Source organism: Neofelis nebulosa, chromosome 2 (genome assembly GCF_028018385.1).
Source record: "Neofelis nebulosa isolate mNeoNeb1 chromosome 2, mNeoNeb1.pri, whole genome shotgun sequence".
Lineage (NCBI taxonomy): Eukaryota > Metazoa > Chordata > Mammalia > Carnivora > Felidae > Neofelis > Neofelis nebulosa.
In genome coordinates, this window is record NC_080783.1 from 8,369,535 (window position 1) to 8,387,460 (window position 17,926).

A 17,926-nucleotide genomic window follows, 5' to 3' on the forward strand; every position below is an offset into this window, starting at 1 on the left:
CCTGGTGACTGTCTCTCCTGCCTCTCAGCTCCTTCCCCCATGTGCCCCTTAGACAAGACCCCTGCAGCGCTTACTAGAACCCCTGCTCCTCTTGTTTGGATTGACCAGCCGGGCCTTAATCCAGGAACCCTAGAGACACTCCGCCCGCCCAACCGTAGGAAAGGCACACGTCCCGGGCTTGCTCTCTCGTTCCGCTGGCACCCCACCACGACCTCCCTGCCTGACCTCCCCAGGGTCAGGACCTGTGAGTAACAACCTTCTCTATTTCACTTTCTCTTGCTGTTGCCCCATTTAACAGTTTTTTAAAAACTTTTTAAAAATTTTATTTTAGAGAAAGGGAGAGAGTGTGAGCCGGGGGAAAGGGACAGAGGGAGAGAGAGAGAGACAGACAGAGACAGAGAGACAGAATCTTCAGCAGGCTCTATGCTCAGTGCAGAGCCCAAGTGGGGCTGGATCCCACGACCCTGGGATCATGACCTGAGCCGAAATCAAGAGTCAGACGCCAGGCTGAGCCACCCAGGCGCCCCAACAAATGTTAACTTAACAAAATCACCACATTCCACGTCCAGACACAGAGTAGCACCCCAGGATGTTTGTTGCGCTGAATCTAAATGTTACTCCCCAGCGGAAAAACAACCTTGAAAGATTTGGCCCTGAGGAGGGAGGTAAGTTCGAACGCCTTCAATGTGGCTGATTGTTCGGGCCATGCCCTGGGTCTGTTCACTTTCCCCGTATCCCCATCTGTCCACGCGACCTTCTGGCCATGGCTGTGCGGCCTGCTTTGGCCAACGGGCGAAGAGGAAGCACAAGGCAGGTAGAAACCTGAGCAGCACGTGGGCCTCATCTTACGGCAGTTCGAGCCCTGAGACTGCCCGTGAACGAGCCCAGGGCTAGCTTGCTGCGGGAGGACAGGCCTCATGGAGGAGAGCTCAGGACCCAGCCAACGGCCAGCTGTCGGACATGAGCGAGGCCCTTGACTGCCCTCTGGCCACAGACACACACACCTAGGTCCAGCCAAGTGCAACAGAACTGCCCAGTTGCGGCCCAGCCCCCATCAATGAGCCACAGAATTGTAAAGTTGACAAACTGTTGGTTTTAAGTCACTTCGGGGTGGCGGGGGGGGGGGGGGGGTGTAGTTTGTTATGCGCAAAGCAAAGGGAACCACTCCTTAGCACAAGGTATCACAAACAGCGTCTGGAGAGATGAAGACAGGCAGGCAGGCAGGAAGGCCGTCCGTCCGGCTATGAAGCTGTGCTTCACTGGCACACTGGGAGGGCCCAGGAAGATCCCCCAGATCTCGGGCCATGACAAGGGGGAGGCAGCGAGGCATTCGCTTCACACACAAAATGTAAGGCGGTAGCCAAAAACTTAGTAATCAAGGTAAATAATATTTTTAATGCAGTATTTAAAAAAATCAAATCAGCAAACCCTGGCTCATGAGCTGGCTGCCCTTTTCGCTAAAAAAAGCTTTATTGGAATTGGGGCCGGGATTAGGATTTAGTAAACACAGGGTCAGATCTTGTTTTTCTTACAAAGTTTGGCTTTTTTGGTCATGGAATTTTTGCATTAGTCTTATTTGTGTATTTGTTTTTTATTTAGTTCTTTAGATTTGGGCTAAATCCTTCCCAACCTACTGACTGCTGGTATCTGATTGGATCTCAAACTTCTACCTGTCTTATTATATTCCCACCAAAGGTCAAAATTTAAGCTGTTGTCAGATAGTTGCACCTTACTGTGAATGAAGCAAAATGAGATCAAGTTCTGCTCAGGAGATGGGGCGCCTGGGTGCCTCAGTCAGTTGAGCGTCCGACTTCGGCTGAGGTCGTGATCTCGCGGTCCATGGGTTCGAGCCCCGCGTCGGGCTCTGTGCTGACAGCTCAGAGCCTGGAGCCTGCTTTGGATTCTGGGTCTCCCTCTCTCTCTGCCCCAACCCATTCATATTCTGTCTCTGTTTCTCTCAAAAATAAGTCAACATTAAAAAAAATTTTAATTTCTGCTCAGGAGAAATTAGGAGGCCAGGTAACTGGAGAGGTGGGGTCAGCTTCCAGGGGAAGAAGTGATCTTTCTGCGGGCCTACCATTCTCAAAACTTCCACAGGCTCTCCACCATGGCTCCCTGGGTAGGTGTCATGGGCCAATCCTAGTGGCTTTATGACTAAATGTCCAGATGACCTTTGAAACCATTTGGGTTCATTCATCTACTCGATTCTTTCCCCCATAGGTCGGTCGCGTTCATGTCTGACCCCGGCAAACTCAGTGAGGCTCGCAGATAGCTGGGATATTTGGGAAGAAGTTGCTGGTATTTTACCAAGCCTCTTGCTAGCCATCAGCCGTGGCATGTGGACATGTGTTGCAGAGAGAGGAGTCTCCCAGGGCGTGGTGCAGAGGCTGGACAGTATTTACTTTCCCCAAAGAACCACCCCAGCCACACCTGATGACTTCAGTGTAGTTTGATCCAGAACTGGATACTCCCTGAATCGCTAAAAGATGGTCTTTTTTTTCCCCCCTTAAAGTCACTAGACGTTTACAAACCAGACTTTAGCTCATCTGCAGGTTTGAGGGAAAAACAGCAGTTGCCTTTTCACCGTGGAGAAGGGGGGAAACTGAGGACTCTTCCATTCCCTCTGGATTTCTGGAGACGGGGCTGCTCCCACACGAAGGCAGGGGAAAGGCCGCGCCAGTCAGCGGCATCCGAGGAATCTGAAGGGAGTGGATTTACTGGGGAGAACAGGAGAGACTTTTCCATCACGTTCCTCCGCAACCACTTTTCAAAGTGTCACCGTGGAGTGATCCCATTTCAGGGACCCGGTCTCTGTCCACATCGATAGTACCTGTGATAAGTGTGGGTGTTTTCTCTTCATACCTCCAAGTCAGGAGTCGCAGAGCGCCTGGAGTGCCTTCCCAAGAAGAAGGTAGGGCCTTGTTCTCCACAGCTTTCTTCCCCAGGAACAAAGAGGGGCTCCCACGTTTCCAGAGAATCCAGATGCGGCTTCCGGGCCAGTCACGTGACCACAGAGTTCTACCGTGCCCGGCCTTGTGCCACTGCCAAAAACAAGATTAACCCAGGATCCTGGCCCGTGACAAGTTTACGGATGTCGTGGGGACAACCTGGTGACTGGCCTGCTCTACAATTCTTCCGCTTCCCTCCTCTGCTTGCTCTCTTGAGGAGAGAGGAGGCCGTCGAAAAATGAAATCTTCTCTATTTACATCCAGCGGGACCACAGGGATGTCTTCTCTAAAGGGCATGGCCGTGGCAGATGGAGTGCTGAGGGGAGAGTACGTAACTTCACACACACGCACACACATGCCCTACCACACGCAAGGACCGTCTCAATATTCAGTTTATTTCAGTATTTATATTTGAGGAGAGGTCAGATTCTGCTACTAGTTTGGGGGACCTCGCCGGCTCGGCGGGCAAAGTTCTTTCCTTTATCCTAAGGCGTGAGCTCTGACGTCACCCACTGCAAGGGGCAAGCCTCCCCCATCATTTTGCCAGGGGAGCTGTTTGTGTTTAGGGTCTTAAAGGAGGCAGGGGAGGGGGAAATGGCATCAACCCTACGAGGCCTTTAAAACACATGTGCAGAAGATCGGAAACAGTGATATAGTCCAAGCTACGTACGGGAATGTATCATATTCGTCCCAGATTTTAAAAAAGGAAGAATATCAAATCTGCTGCTCAGGAATATGGCTTCAGGATGCGTCTCCCTTATTCTAAATCCCTTCAGTCTCCTTCTGGCTGGACCGAGAGGAGCGACGGTTTCCACTGAGGCCAAGGCCCCGCCTCGGGCCGAGTCTCCAGTCCCTGCTCCCCCCCACAGGCTCCTGACGTGAGCAGCTCACACCGTCTACCCAGGTCTGTTCCTGTGTGTGAGGGGCGGCCGGGGACGGGCAGGGACAGGACCCGGTGTCCCGGGGGCTGTGGGGGGCCTGCTCCTGGGCTGCCCGGAGAGCTAGCGTCGCCTGGCCGCTGGCAGACAACGGTCTCTTCCACATCTGTCACCTGCAGCTGCTGGCCGGCTGAGGAAGGGAAGCTGGCTGGTCCTCGGGCAACGGGACGGTGACACCGGCAAAGAGACCATCCTCACTTCCTGTAAGATTGGCCGCCTGGAGAAGAAAGGCGAGAGCAAGCTGCCAGCACCAAGGCGGTAACTGCACAGAGTCCCCTCTGTCCCATACAAGCCTTCTTTCAACCGGCTCTGTGCAAACCGAATACTGAAACCTTCCCTTCCCCCAGGTCACCTGCTCCGCGGCCAGGGCGTGACTCACGTGGCCACGCTCTTTCCTCTCAGGAAGCAGGCTGCTTGGCGTGGGGCTCCCAGTGAATTTTGCTGGCAATAGTTTTGCTGTTTGTCGAGGCCACAGGACATAAATCTGCTGCTAGCTGAGCAATCTACGTGCAGGCAGGGCCCCGTGGAGCCCGTCGGGTACTGGCCGTTGCTGCCTCGATTATGACCCGCGGGGGCTCCGGCCCGGTGCTGCCCGGTGGGGCCTGGAGCCCGGCAGGGGTCAAACGGGTCTGTCTGCTTCTCTCGGGCCAGTGTTCCTGGTATTTGCCGGTGCTTCCTTTGGGCCCGTGTGAGGAAACAGCTTGGCCTGCACCGCTGGTGGGGACACGGGGCTGGGGCTTCACCGTGTGTTTCCCAGCAGATGGGCGCTGTTCGAGAAGAGGGAGGGCGGCCCTGCTTTCCAGCCACGGCCCATTAGCCACATGGCCAGCCCAGCGGGTCCCCGTTGGCCGGGGCGCCCGGGGCTCTGGCAGGAAGCGATTGGGGCAGCAGGGGACAGCACAGCGGCAAAATGCATATATCCTGAGTGTGACAGACCTTCTGCTGATTGACATTCTTTTGTCTGGCTTCTCTTTTGTTTTCCTTTATTTTTATTTAATTTATTTATGTACTTAAAAAATTATTATTATCATTTTTTTTTTTTTTTTTTTTTTAAATTTCGACACGACCTCTACAACCAACATGGGCTCAAAGCTACAGCCCTGAGATCGAGAGTCACACACTCCAGCCAGGCGACCTTCCCTTATCTTTAGACTCTTTGGAAAGGTCCAGGCTCTGGTGTGGTCAACCGGCTGAGGCTAGGAGGGGAGGGGAGAGAGGAAGTGGTCTTCACAGTGGGCAACAGGGCAGGAAGGAGGCCCCTTGGGCCCACCCCACCCTCAGTCCCTCTGGTGGCCCTCCCGCCAAGGCACCTGCTTCTGTTGGATTTTGCGGCTGCCTGCTTCCCGCCAGGAAGCAGGTCCAGGTTTTCAGGGCCGATCACACAAGTCCCACAGACGGGGGTGGGGGTGGGGGAATGTTAACTCCGAGAGGCACTGCCTGGACAGTCTCAGTTTACCAGCTTGTGTATGAGGCACCAGGGCCAATGGCAATTTCATAAATAGAAAGGCTAGTGAAGAACGGATCTGTCCCTAGGGCACAAGAAGCCACTGCCTGGGGTCCTGGTCCTGTGCCTGCTGGGCACAGAGGAGCTCAGTGCCCTTCCCTCCAGTCTGACTTACTCTGTGGTCCTCTCGTGGAGGAGGTCATGGAGCTGGGGCGGCTGGTCTGCTGGGGGCCAAACGAGGAGAACTGAGGGGCCAGAGCGGATGCCTTGGCCTTGGGTGGGTTCAGGTCCAGGATCTTAGGGGTCCGGGGGGTCCGGGGCTTGCAGGTGAAGGCCGATGTAAATTCCCTGGAACAAAATGTGTAGTCTAGAGTCACAGCCACTGCATGGCTAGGAGTCACAGGAGGAAGGAAGGACTTGCCATTGTGAGCACAAAGATGCCAGGCAGGCACTGTCCTGGGCATGGGGTAGGGGTGGGGTAGAGCCGGGCACCCGGAGGCATACATCCCTGCCCCCATGGAACTCATATTCTAGGGAAGGAGGGAGATAATAAAAAAAAGGAATAAATGCTGGGGCGCCTGGGTGGCTCAGTCGGTTGGTCATCTGTCTTCAGCTCAGGTCATGATCTCACGATCCGTGAGTTCGAGCCCCGCGTCGGGCTCTGTGCTGACCGATCAGAGCCTGGAGCCTGCTTCCGATTCTGTGTCTCCCTCTCTTTCTGCCCCTCCCCCTCTCACACTTTGTCTCTCTCTCACTCTCAAAAATAAATAAACATTAAAAAAATTAAAAAAAAAAGGAATAAACGCTAAGGAGGGGATGAAGCAGAGAAGGGGGACAGGGAGCTTGAGAGTGTTGAAGTGAGAGGGTGGCCAGGGAAGGTGTGGCCAGCAGGGTAATGGCCCCCCATTCTGTCCACGTCCTCCTCCCTGGAGCCTTTTCTGACAAAGGGGAATTAAGGCTGCAGTGGAATCGAGGTTGCTAATCTGCTGACTTTAAACTAGGGAGATTATCCTAGATTATCAGGGCGAGCCCCGGGAAACCGCAGCGTCCTTAAAAGTGGGAGAGGGAGGCAGAAGAACACAGAGAAATAGGTATGACCACGGAAGAAAGACAGAGATGCAAGGCTGCCGGCTTTGAAGATGGCGGAAGGGGCCGCCAGCCAAGGAGGGCAGGAGGGCTCTGGAAGCCAGAAAAGGCAGAAAAGAGATTCTCCCATAGAACTCGGGGAAACAGTGTATCCTGTGTATGCCTCGATTCCAGCCCAGTGAGAGCCCTGTCGGACTTCTAACCCACGGAACTGTAAGGTGGTACATTTGTGGTGTTCAGGTCACTAACTCTGTGGTCACCTGTTACAGCAGCAATAGGAAACTAATTTTAGACGTGGTGGCCAGGGAAGGCCGTGCTGGGAAGGTGACATTGAGCCCCCAAATGATCCTGTGGGGCAGGCAGTACTGCCCCGGTTTTCAGATGTAGAAACTGAGGCCCCAAGTTTGTGAACTTTCCAAGGTCACACACATAACAAGCAGGTTGTGAGGCCAAGATGTGAGCCCAGTGGGATCTTACAGCCAGCTGTTGTCCAGATGCTATCTGCCTCCCAGCCCCAGGGAGCAGCCTCACAGAGACAGTGGACCTGACTTGGAACCAGGGCCTTCCTTTCCTCCAGCACCTGCAGCCACTGAAACTCGGTGCTGTTGGATGAGAAATCCTGGGAGTGAGATCGTGGCTCTGTGACCTCCCAGTCACCCAGCTGGAGTTGGGGACTCCCCCGCCCAGTGCTTTGCTGTCTGGCTGTCACTGAGCTGGATCCACGCTGCTCCTTCCTTGACTTCTGGGGCCCTTGCTGCCTATGTGCCCATTTTCCTGACTGTAACTCTGAAGACCGGAGTCCCAGGCTGTCACCCAGGGTTGTCATAGCCACTGAACGAGCTAATGTAAGCATCAGCCCAGCTGCCAGCCTGGTGCATGCTCCGTAAATGGCAGGTCCGTGTTCCTTCCCTAAGTGGGTGCCTTAGTCTACGGGCTTCACAGAGTTGGTGCACGGTTTGCTGTGCATTGCAATGTAAGCAAGTTTGCTGACATCTGGGGAGCCTCAGTTTCCCCACCTGTAAAATGGAGGGCAGCTGTGATGATTCTGCAAGGGAGGTTGTGTCCTGAGCCCCATCGTGGGCTCCATAACTTGGGGTTCTGGCTCTTGGGGAGTGGGCCTTGGGAGGAAACTGGAACTTTTGGATTCACTTCTATATTTCTATATGCCCCTCTTTTTTTTCTTTCCTTTTTTTTTTTTTTTTCTACATCGAGACTATTTTACTCTAATCATTAGAAAAATAAAACTTAAACATCTGGAAAATTTCCAAATTCAAATTTAGGACAAGTCTGGCATAAAAACTGCCCATACTTTGGGCAATACATCTTTGATACCAGATTGGAAAGGATAGGGAGGTTTAGCCCTACAGTATTTTATTAAAGTTTAAAATGATTTTTTCTTTGTTTAAAAAAATGTATGTGTATGTATGTGTGTACATACGTCCGTGAAGTAAGCTCCATGCCCCAGCACGGGGCTGGAACTCCCGACCCTGAGACGAAGAGTCACGTGTTCTACTGACTGAGCCAGCCTTCTGCCCCCATGACTTTTTTTTCTTTAAGAAGAAATTATCTTTTTATATCATTTATAATAGTATTTCCCTGAATATTTTCCACGTTGTACCTTTTACACGCATGTGCGTTTTCACATACTTGTATTCATACTTACATGCTGCTCTATATTCTTCTAATTTTTTTTTCTAACGTTTATTTATTTTTGAGACAGAGAGAGACAGAGCATGAACGGGGGAGGGGCAGAGAGAGAGGGAGACACAGAATCGGAAGCAGGCTCCAGGCTCTGAGCTATCAGCCCAGAGCCCGACGCGGGGCTCGGACTCACGGACCTCGAGATCGTGACCTGAGCTGAAGTCGGACGCTTAACTGACTGAGCCACCCAGGCGCCCCTATTCTTCTAATTTTTAAAAATGTTTATTTTTATTTATTTTGAGGGAGAGAACATGCATGAGTGGGGGAGGGGCAGAGAGAGGGAGGGAGAGAATCCCAAGCAGGCTCCAGGCTCCCAGCTGTCGGCACGGAGCCCGATGTGAAGCTCGATCTCATAAACTACGAGATCATGATCTGAGCTGAAATTAAGAGATGGAAGTTTACCGACACCCAGGGCCCCGATACTTCCCTGTTCTTATGACCCTCATTCCACCTGCTCTTTAGACTTCTGAGTAGCCTCCACTATTATTTATAATGGAGGATTTTTATATAAATATTATATGTTTATTATATATATATATATATATATATATATATATATATATATTTCATCCGATGGATCTACTGGAATATATCATGCCTTTCCCTAACATTTTGCTTTTCTTTCATTCATTGATAATGCACACGTGTGCAAAAAACTGTTCCAGGCCCTGGAGATCAAAGGTCAACGAGACCAAATTTCTGCTCTTAGGAAGTTCACAGAGAAGTAGGGCAGTTTGACCAGAGCACAAAGATAAAATAATGAAATGAGTCACACTGATGATGCTTTTCTTGCACATATAAAGACGATTTTTATGTGGTTTAGTGAGGTGGTTTACTTTTTGTTTTTTTTTTTTAAGTGAGCTCTATGCCCAACGTGGGGCTTGAACCCGTGACTCCGAGATCACGAGTCGTGCGCTCTACTGACTAAGCTACCCTGGTAACCTGAGGTGTGTGTTTGTTGTTTTTTGAAAATATTATTTGGTTCAAATTATTTTTTTTCCTATTTTGCTATTCTAATTTTGATATCTTCGGTACTGTTATAGCGGTTAATTATTTTTAAATTGTGATAACACGTACATAACATAAAAATGACCATCTTGACCATTTAAAACTGTAGCCCTACTACATTTTAAGAAGGAGCGACTAAGAGAAACTAAAAAAAGTGACTCGGCGAACACTGGCAGCTCTTCCTGGCACAGGGTTAGCTGTGGGTTACCTGGGGATGTCCATCACGTGGTCATGGGACAGGGAGGCCAGATTTGAAGGAGCGAGCTGTGCAAGCCCAGGAGGGCTGGCCAGCTTCACTGCATGGGGCCTCAGAGCCAATGGGCGGCAAGGTCAGGTGGCAGGGAAGGGGGGACGCTGAGATGAGTTGGCAAGAAGTGAAGGGAGAGAAAGGTCTGGGTAACAGGGCTAGAAGTCTATATATAACCTCCCAACACCAGAGCAACCAGAAAAGGGTCCTGTCCCTTTGGAGAACAATTTGGCAATGTGTATGAAAAAACTCTTATGTATCGGTTGACTTTATGTGCCAACTTTGCTGGGCCATGGTGCCTAAATATTTGGCCAAACATTATTCTGGATATTTCTGTGCGGGTGTTTTTTTTGGATGAGATTAACACTTAAATAGGCCGACTTTGAGCAGATTGCTCTCCCTAGTGGGGAGTGGGCCTCATCCAATCAGTTGAAGGCACAAATAGACAAAGTCTGAGCTCCCCTGAGCGGGAAGGAACTGTGCCAGCAGACTGCCTTTGCACTCCAACTGCAACTCTTCCCTGGGTCTCCAGCCTGCTGGCCTACCCTGTGGATTTTGGATTTGCCAAGCCTCTGCAATCATGCGAGCCAGCTCCTTAAAATAACTGACCCCCCACCCCCCACACACATCCTGTTGGTTCTCTTTCTCTGGAAAACCCTGACTAATACACCGTCAAAGCCAGCCTCCTCTCTGCCCTAGGACACAACCTTTGTTTGGCCACGGTAGTGTTGTTTGGGAAAAGAGCACCTGCAGACAAGGGGCTCCTTCTGGCTCCTTCTCCAGCATTGGAGAAGGTGGCCCTCAGCAGAGCCCAAACCACAATGCAGGCTGCTGCAGGGGGTGGTGGTGTTGACTGAGGATGCTGGCCACTGTCCCCGACCTCGGCATGGGGGATGGCATCAAGGCCCTCTGGGAAGGACACCGAGGGAGGCAGAGGTAGAGGTCAGCTTGGCCTCCAGGTCCTCAGCACCTCTGAACGGTGACCTGAGCACTCTGAGCAGCAAGGAGCCAGAGCCAGGAAATGGTGATGGTTTGGTAGGAGATGAGGCTGGATTAGGGTAGAGCAGGAAAAGCACGCGGAAAGGAGATTCAGGACGGCAGTCACCTATGACTTAGGAAAACTAAGTTGCCGCAGGGATAATGGTGCTGGGTAGTAGAGGGAAAAGGAAAACCTCACTACATATGTAAATTGGCAGGTGTCCTGCAAGACAGGCAATTATTCAAGAGGCCATTAAGGCACAAACGACAGCGCTTGGGGGTCCCCTTAGTGGCCTCTGCCCATCAGGATTCAAGATATTTCATCTGTGCACTAACAGAACCCAGAGAGGGGTGCGGGGTGGGTGACGGGGGGAGGACACAGCAGATGAAGGCAGATCCAGAAGGTCGCCCACCATGTCTGCACATGGACACGCGGGGCTCCTGTCCTCATTCCCCTGACTTCCTGGTTCCTAGTTTCTAGTTTCTTTTAGCTGGATGCATCGTAGTGCTGTCATGAGCTACCCCATATGCCACATTTGGGGACACACGTGAGGGGGATAAAGCATGTATGTAAACACATGCAGAATTTCTTTCTTCTTTATTTTCTAAAAGCCATAATACTTGCAGAAGAGTCGTTTCCTGTCTGTGGCGGGACAGGAACTTTGACACCGTTGTCTTTGGATCTTGGCCTGGGCGGGGGGTAGCGGGCATCTGTGCAGGAGCGAGCGCTCCGACCTGAGGAGCCTGTTCCCTCCGCCCATCATTGGGCCACAGGGAGGCACCGTCCAGGCAAATGCCTCCCGGTCGGTCCAGCTGGGCTCCTCTCTGCATGGACCATGTGCCGGCTTGGTTAACAGTATCTTCCCCAACTACTCAATACTAGGGATTCTATGAAGCAGACAGAAAACAGAACAGGAACCCCTTGGCATGGGGGAGGGGGAGGGAGACAGTAGGATCACAAGGTCTGAACCGTTGACTCCCTGGCTTCCAGGAAGCCAGTTTCATGGTCAGACTAGTGGCTGGAAGCCACTAGAATGGAACTGGAGCCTCAATGATCTTTAAACCGCCTCCAATCTGGGGCTAAGCCATGAGAGTATGGTTTAATCTACCGTTTGCCCCAAACCGCAGCTCCAGAGCTTTCCAGGGATACCAGCAGCCAAGCGGGGCCCACCCCGCGGCCTGTCTTCTGGGCAAGAGGCTGTCCTCACTCTAAGGACTAAGAGGGGCTGGGGGAAGCAGAGGGACAAATGTCCCCCATCAAGCCATGCAGAGAGCCACTCGCTCTCCCTTTTAGCTGATTCATCCAACAAATATTTTGAGAGCCTGCTCCGGGCCAGGTGCAAACACAGAGGCAGACCCCCTAGAGCCATGGACCAAGTGACCGCAGTGCTCTGTGGCCCTGTGCAAGGGAACACGGCTGCGTGACTGGACTTTGGGGTCAGGAAGGAGGATGAGGTGCTTAGCTGAGACCTGGGGCAGCCGGTGAAGTGGAGGCCAGGGGTGGGGGGAGAATGTTGCTGGCAGGGGTCACATAGCCAGTGGAGAGGGAGGTGGGTGGCCCAACTGTATCCTTCTCCCTCTTTCCTTCCTCCTCTTCCTCAGACAGAATACTCCCTTTCCCCGGGCTTAAAGTAAGAGCAGGATTCACGTTAAGGTGGGAGCACCCATGGATTTAACCCCAACGGGGCATTTGTGCCCAAGAGGAGCTTGGAGGGCCAACTGGGTCAGCCCACTTAGTGTAACCAGGGGGAAGGTTTCTTAGGAGAGCCTGTGGGGTCCCCTGCCAACTATGAAAACACTTATTCTGGGCGTGCCTGGGTGGCTCAGTCGGTTAAGCGTCAGACTCTTGATTTCAGCTCAGGTCCTGATCTCAGGGTGCATGGGTTCGAGCCCCATGTTGGGCTCTGCGCTGACAGCATGGAGCCTGCTTGGGATTCTCTCTCTCCCCCTCCCCCCACTTGTGCGTGCGCTCTCTCTCTCTCAAAATAAATAAATAAACATTAAAAAGAAAAAAAGAAAACACTTATTCTGGAGAGAGAGGATTATCCCCACTGGTAAGTCTCAGCAATGAATTCTGCCTTTACAGGAAGAGAGAAGAAACGGCTCTAGCCCCACGACAGCAGGTTTGGTCTGGCCGAGATATGGGATCTGGTCCGGGCCTGAGAGCAGGGGGCTGGCATGGCAGGGGGCCCCGCCAGCCTCTGGCTTACCCCTCTGAGCTTTCTCATTCTGGGGCCCCCACCTTGCGGAGGTGCCAAGAGTCAGAGAATCCCTGAGCTGTGGACCAGCCTGCGGGAGCACGCCTTCAGCCACTCTGAGAGAGGGGAGGAGCCCCAGATCGGGGAGGTGGGTCCCTGGGTCCCCGGCTGGTCAGGGGCTGAGCTGGAGGAGACCAGATGCTTGGCCCCCAAGGCCCCCCACTGCCCCCAGCCTCTGCCATCTTTTACAGCCTTTGACAGGACTGGCCCCCACCCCGGTGCAGGCCCCAAACTCCTCTGGCTCCACCCCATGCAGCCCTGTTGCCTCTGGAAACCCTGACTTCCCTTCTACCCCGTGCCTGGCCGCAATCTCTGCCCGCAGTGGTGGGAAAGGAAGGTGCCGGGGTGCCGCCCACCCAGAAAGGGGGATGGGCCGCAGCACCCTCTCGCTGCCTGCCTTCTCAGACCGTGTGCGTGGTTCTGCTAGGCCGTCTGCTTGCTCTGGGGGCAGAGGCCGCTCCAGGTGTCCCTGCAGCCTCGAGAGCTCAGCGGGGACTCCTGTGTGTGTGACTTCCATCTGCGGGAGCCTGCAGGAAGGGCAGTGGGGGCCTGGGTATGGGGAGGGCAGCCAGCAGGCTGGTTCCTCTGACCCTCTACACTGCCAGGGGGAAGCGTCTGCAGGGCGTGGGGGAGGCTTCGCGCCTCAGGGGTCTGGAGTCTGTGGCTCCGCAAGGCTCTGCCGCTCAAGGAACTCCAGACCAGGCCAAGGTCAGCCGTGACCATAGCTGGGGTGCGGGCCTGCTCGCTGCTGACGCAGTCATGGAAATACTTCCCAATTCTATAGGAAGGTGGGGGCACAGAAGGCCTGACCGGTCACCATGGCAAAGTTCCTCTAAATCAGAGACTCCAAGGGTGTAGTCATGTTAAACACGGTTCTAGGCCAGTGTTTTAGTGCAGAAGGCTGGCTTCTCCATCCTGAAATTACACAGGCTGCAGGGCACCGCGTGGCTGGGCGGACGCGGTGGGGGGCAGCCGGGGTGCCGGGCGGATAGGCTGAGACCAGGGCTAGGCCCCTCTCCCTGAGCAAGCTCCCTGAGATCTGAAAGAAGAGGCTTAGAGCCCCAGACTTTCTTCTCCATTCTAAAGAACCCCAAGTGACGCATCAAAGGCCAGTCTGTACTCATTTGGTGCAGAGGAAGAGAAAACACCTTTGTATTCTGTGTGGGATCCTGTGTCTATTTTAGGAAGGTCTGGAGGGCACCTGGGAGGCTCAGTCGGTTAAGCGTCCGACTTTGGCTCAGGTCATGATCTCACGGTTCGTGGGTTCGAGCCCCGCGTCAGGCTCTGTGCTGACAGCTCGGAGCCTGAAGCCTGCTTTGGATTCTGTGTCTCACTCCCTCTCTGCCCCTCCCCTGCTTGTGTTCTCTCTCTCTGTCTCTCAAAAATAAACATTAAAAAAAAAAACTTTATAGGAAGGTGACATCTGAGCGAAACCATTTCACTAACCTCGTTCTCCATCTTTCTCCCATCCATCCTATCTTCTCCAAAAGCAAACCGCTAAGATAGGACACTGTTCACAAGTTACCCCAAATCACACATCCTCACAAACACGTTCAGCTTGCAGTTCTTAAAACTAGTCCCTTGGGTAGGTTTATGAGTCTCCTTTCCTTCCGGTCTGACAACCGATAATTCTCAGGTGGCAGGTGCCTCCCCGTGGGCTCTGAGGTTAACAGGTGTGGTGGCCACAAGCCCCTGGGTATCTCCGTAGGGTGCTTCAGGCCCCAGTGAAACGCTCCTGTGCTGTCAGAGTCAGAGCCTGGACCACAGAGGAGCCCTCCCAGGACACCTCCCCGTCCCTACCTGGTGGTGTCTCCACCGCCTAGGGCCTGGCTGGGGTCCCCCGCCGAGGGCAGACGAACCTCTCCCTGATGTCCCGCTGGCAACCATTCTCCCGGTTTGATGTCCACCGTGGAGGCTGGGGAGGAGAGAGAGTTCAGTGGACTCTTTGAGGATGCTCCTTACTGGGCTGGGCCCCAAAGCCAAGAACAGCACATGCCCACGCGAGCCCCTGACAGCTCCCTGGAGCCCACCGGGGAGGACTTGTTCGCTTGTGTGCAGCCCGAGAAGTCTCCAGGCGGCCGCTCGGCGTGCTTACAACCTGGGGGCGCAGCGCGAGCGCTCTGGCTGGATACACACGCAGCACAGGGAACCACACACCTTTGGCCCCGTTGCTTCTCCTGGCCCCCCCTCTGTCTCTCAGGGAAAAGCCGACAAACGTGGAACTGTCTCCCTCGGTCGCTGCTTGGTGCCAATGCAGAGGAGCATGGAGGCACGGTAAAAAACTATTTGTTGTTTGTCTGAAATTCCAATTCAGCTGGGTGTCCTGTACTTTTATTTGCCGGATTCGGCAACCCCAGAGGTGGGGCCCTCTTCCCCCTGAGCTACCCCAGGACCCTTCAGGCCCGAATCCCCCAGTCCACCCACAGGGGCAGGCACTGCCCTAATTCCCAGCCAGCAGTGTTCGTGCTGACATCATGGACAAGGAGCAGGCTGCCTGGGTCACCCTGGAGACCTTCACAGGGAAATGACCGAGAAGTCCCAGACGACACTGCCAGGGAGCTCTCCTGAGGGCCCGGGGAGGGACCTATTCTGTGTTTAAATGATGTGAACCCCTTCTTCTCCACCCCACTTTTCTTCTTGTTCTATAGCCAAAGGGGTTCACGCCGTCAAAGCAATTCTGTGACAGAGTCCAGATTTGCTATGTCCTTAGTCCAAGCTCCTTCCGGCCCTTTCATTTAAAGTTTTATCCATTTTGAGAGAGACACAGAGAGAGAGAGCAAAAGTGAGCACACACAAGTGGGGGAGGGGCAGAGAGAAGGAAAAACAGAATCCCAAGCAGCCTCTGCACCATCAGCACGGAGCCCCAGGGGGAGGCCAAACTCACGAACTGTGAGATCATGACCTGAGCCGAGATCAACAGCTGGAAGCTTAACCGACTGAGCCACCCAGGAGCCCCAAGCCCTTTCATTTAAAAATGTCCCTGGTACCTTTGCAATGCGGCCTCTACTTTATCTTCAATAGAAACAATCTTCTTTGCAGGTTTCCTCAAACGCATAGCAAGGGACACAGCTTTGACTTCCAGGTAACTATCTTTTGACCCAAACAGGGAATCTGTTTCTGGTGTGGAGCCCAATGGGTGGCATTATTTACAGCCCACCAGGACAGTCTCCACTTAAAGCTGGGACTGGACCTGGAAATTCAGCCTTCTCTGATCTGTTCTCCAGTGGACAACTGGCCTGTCTGTGCTCTCTGCTCTACAAGCTTATAATATAGCCCGGGACACAGACTTTAGGTGTATGAAGAAATAATTGAGTGGAACCACATACAGCTGTGTGCTGGGCTACACAGAAAATCCCATCCCAGTTAATGGTGCCACCAAAATGGTGCCCAAGGGTGGGTAGGCCTCCAGGATCAGGAGCTTTCCCAGGTGGGAGTGGGTGGAGGGACAGGTTGGGGGGTGGGTAGGAAAGCCCCCTGGCAGGAGGGAGGAGGAACTAAGCTGAGCTGTCCTGAGACCCTCTGAGGTCTTTTTGGTCCTGTCACCAAATAGTAGTCATCCCCTACACCCCTTCCCACTCCCTCCACTGAATGTCACCACGTAGGCGTTCAGAGCTCCCACCACAGAAGGACAGATCCACTGAAAGCTGGGGACTGGGGGACACCAGCAGCTGTGTGCGTGCACCAGAGGCTTCCTGGGATGAAGTACTGTTTTCCCGCCTGTGGATCCATTTCAGACCAGGCTGGGCATTTTCACTTGAGGCCACTGACAAGGTATGTGACTTTGATATCTGAGATAGCCTTGGTTGAGGGGGAATGAGAATAAATTCCCCCCAGGCCAATGTCATAACAAAATTCTAAGTCACATTCTTGGCTTTTTCCTTTGGGAACTATTTCCTGTTGGCTCTGTGGAGCCAGTCCCTTTGCCTAAAAAGAAATGTACTTTCTGGCCCTGCGGTCAGCTGATCAAGCGGTTGGAGGATTCCACAGGTTCCCCATCATGAGTTTTCACCTTTAGCATCGACTGAATGCAGAGGTGTGAAGGGGCTTCCTGGGCTAACGCGCTCGAGGCCACCGTGGTGGGTTCCCGCTGGGTCTGAGGTGTGGCATGAATTCCCAGTATGAGTGAAGGCCAGGAGGCCAGGCTTAGCAGCAAGTCATGTGTGAGGGGCCTCTGAGGAGTAGCTGGGCGAGGCCAGATCAGGCTGGGGGCATGTGTTGGGGGGGGGGGGTGGACAAAGTGAGCCAGAGCACGGAAGCAGGAGAAAGGGCCGGAGAAGCAGGACTATATGGACGGAGGGGTCCAGAGGAAGTCAAATCAGGCTTCTGACAGGAAAGGAGTTACACAGAAGACAACGAGGGCCAGGGTGGCCACCCAGCCCACCAGTGTTGTCTCCCTCTCTAGCCCTCTGATCTGCTGACCCAGATGCAGCCTCAGAACCAGTCTCAACACTGCTTATGTGCGTTCTTGTTTTTGGCTTTTGTTTTTGTTTTTACTTAAGCAGGCTTCATGCTCAGTGTGGAGCCCAACATGGGGCTTGAACTCACAACCCTGAGATCAAGACCTGCACTGAGATCAGAGTCAGATGCTTATCTGACTGAGCCACCCAGGGGCCCCTGGTTATGTGCATTCTAAGCACATAAACCCAAGGCTGCTTGCCAGTCGTCCTCACACAGTGGCTGGGTGAGAAGAGGGAGGGACGGTGGCGACAAGACCAACCAAGGGAGTGGACCAGTGGTCCCGGGACATCGGTCCTGGGGTGGCTGCAGCTGGGCAAGCCCGGAAGACGGCAGAAGGGAGAACAGAATCTACACCACAAATGCTCCCTTAAAGGCTCCCTAAATGACCCACTAACCCGGCGGAGGCTTGGCTTCCCACGGGAGACCCTCGGTCAAGGAAAAGGATTGTTAAGAGAGATTTAGGGGTGCTGCCCTGAGGCTGACAGCAGGCCGTGCAGGGCAGGGGAGAATGGTTCCTGTGGCCGGTTTCTGGCCCATGGAGTGAGGGTGGTTAGTTCTGGAACCCACTGAGGCGGGAGGGGAGTTGATGAGTAGGGTGGGGGTCCTGGGTCCCAGCCAGGCCTAAGCAGAGAGGAGCAGGTAGGAGAAGGGGGCACGTGGAACATGGGAGACATGGTCTCAGCGATCAGAGCTAACTCCGGCCAAGCGGCTGTCCTGGCTCCAGGTGGCCCATGTGGAGGGGCTGCTGCCTCCCCAGGGGGAGGCACTGGGGACCGTGCTGATCACCCAGGCTGGGTCCCCTGGTGGCTGCCCACTGTTTTCATGTGAGGAACCGGGATTTGCCAGGGCCTCGACTTTGT

The 17,926-nt window shown here is 53.6% G+C and overlaps 1 protein-coding gene across 8 annotated transcripts in view; it reads right to left on the reverse strand.

Moving 5' to 3' along the window:
- Positions 1–1,429: 1,429 nt before the first annotated feature.
- The window catches only part of ARMC9 (armadillo repeat containing 9), a 155,287-nt gene continuing 138,790 nt past the window's right edge, over positions 1,430–17,926 (reverse strand). For 7 of the 8 annotated variants that reach the window (XM_058701661.1, XM_058701641.1, XM_058701650.1 and 4 more), the window contains 2 exons: positions 14,409–14,523; positions 1,430–5,678 (listed from right to left, as the gene is read on the reverse strand). In XM_058701661.1, coding sequence (XP_058557644.1) covers positions 5,477–5,678; positions 14,409–14,523 — 317 coding nt within the window. In that variant the 3' untranslated portion in view covers positions 1,430–5,476. The remainder of the gene's footprint in view (positions 5,679–14,408; positions 14,524–17,926) is intronic. The other variant, XM_058701625.1, reaches the window with a different exon arrangement.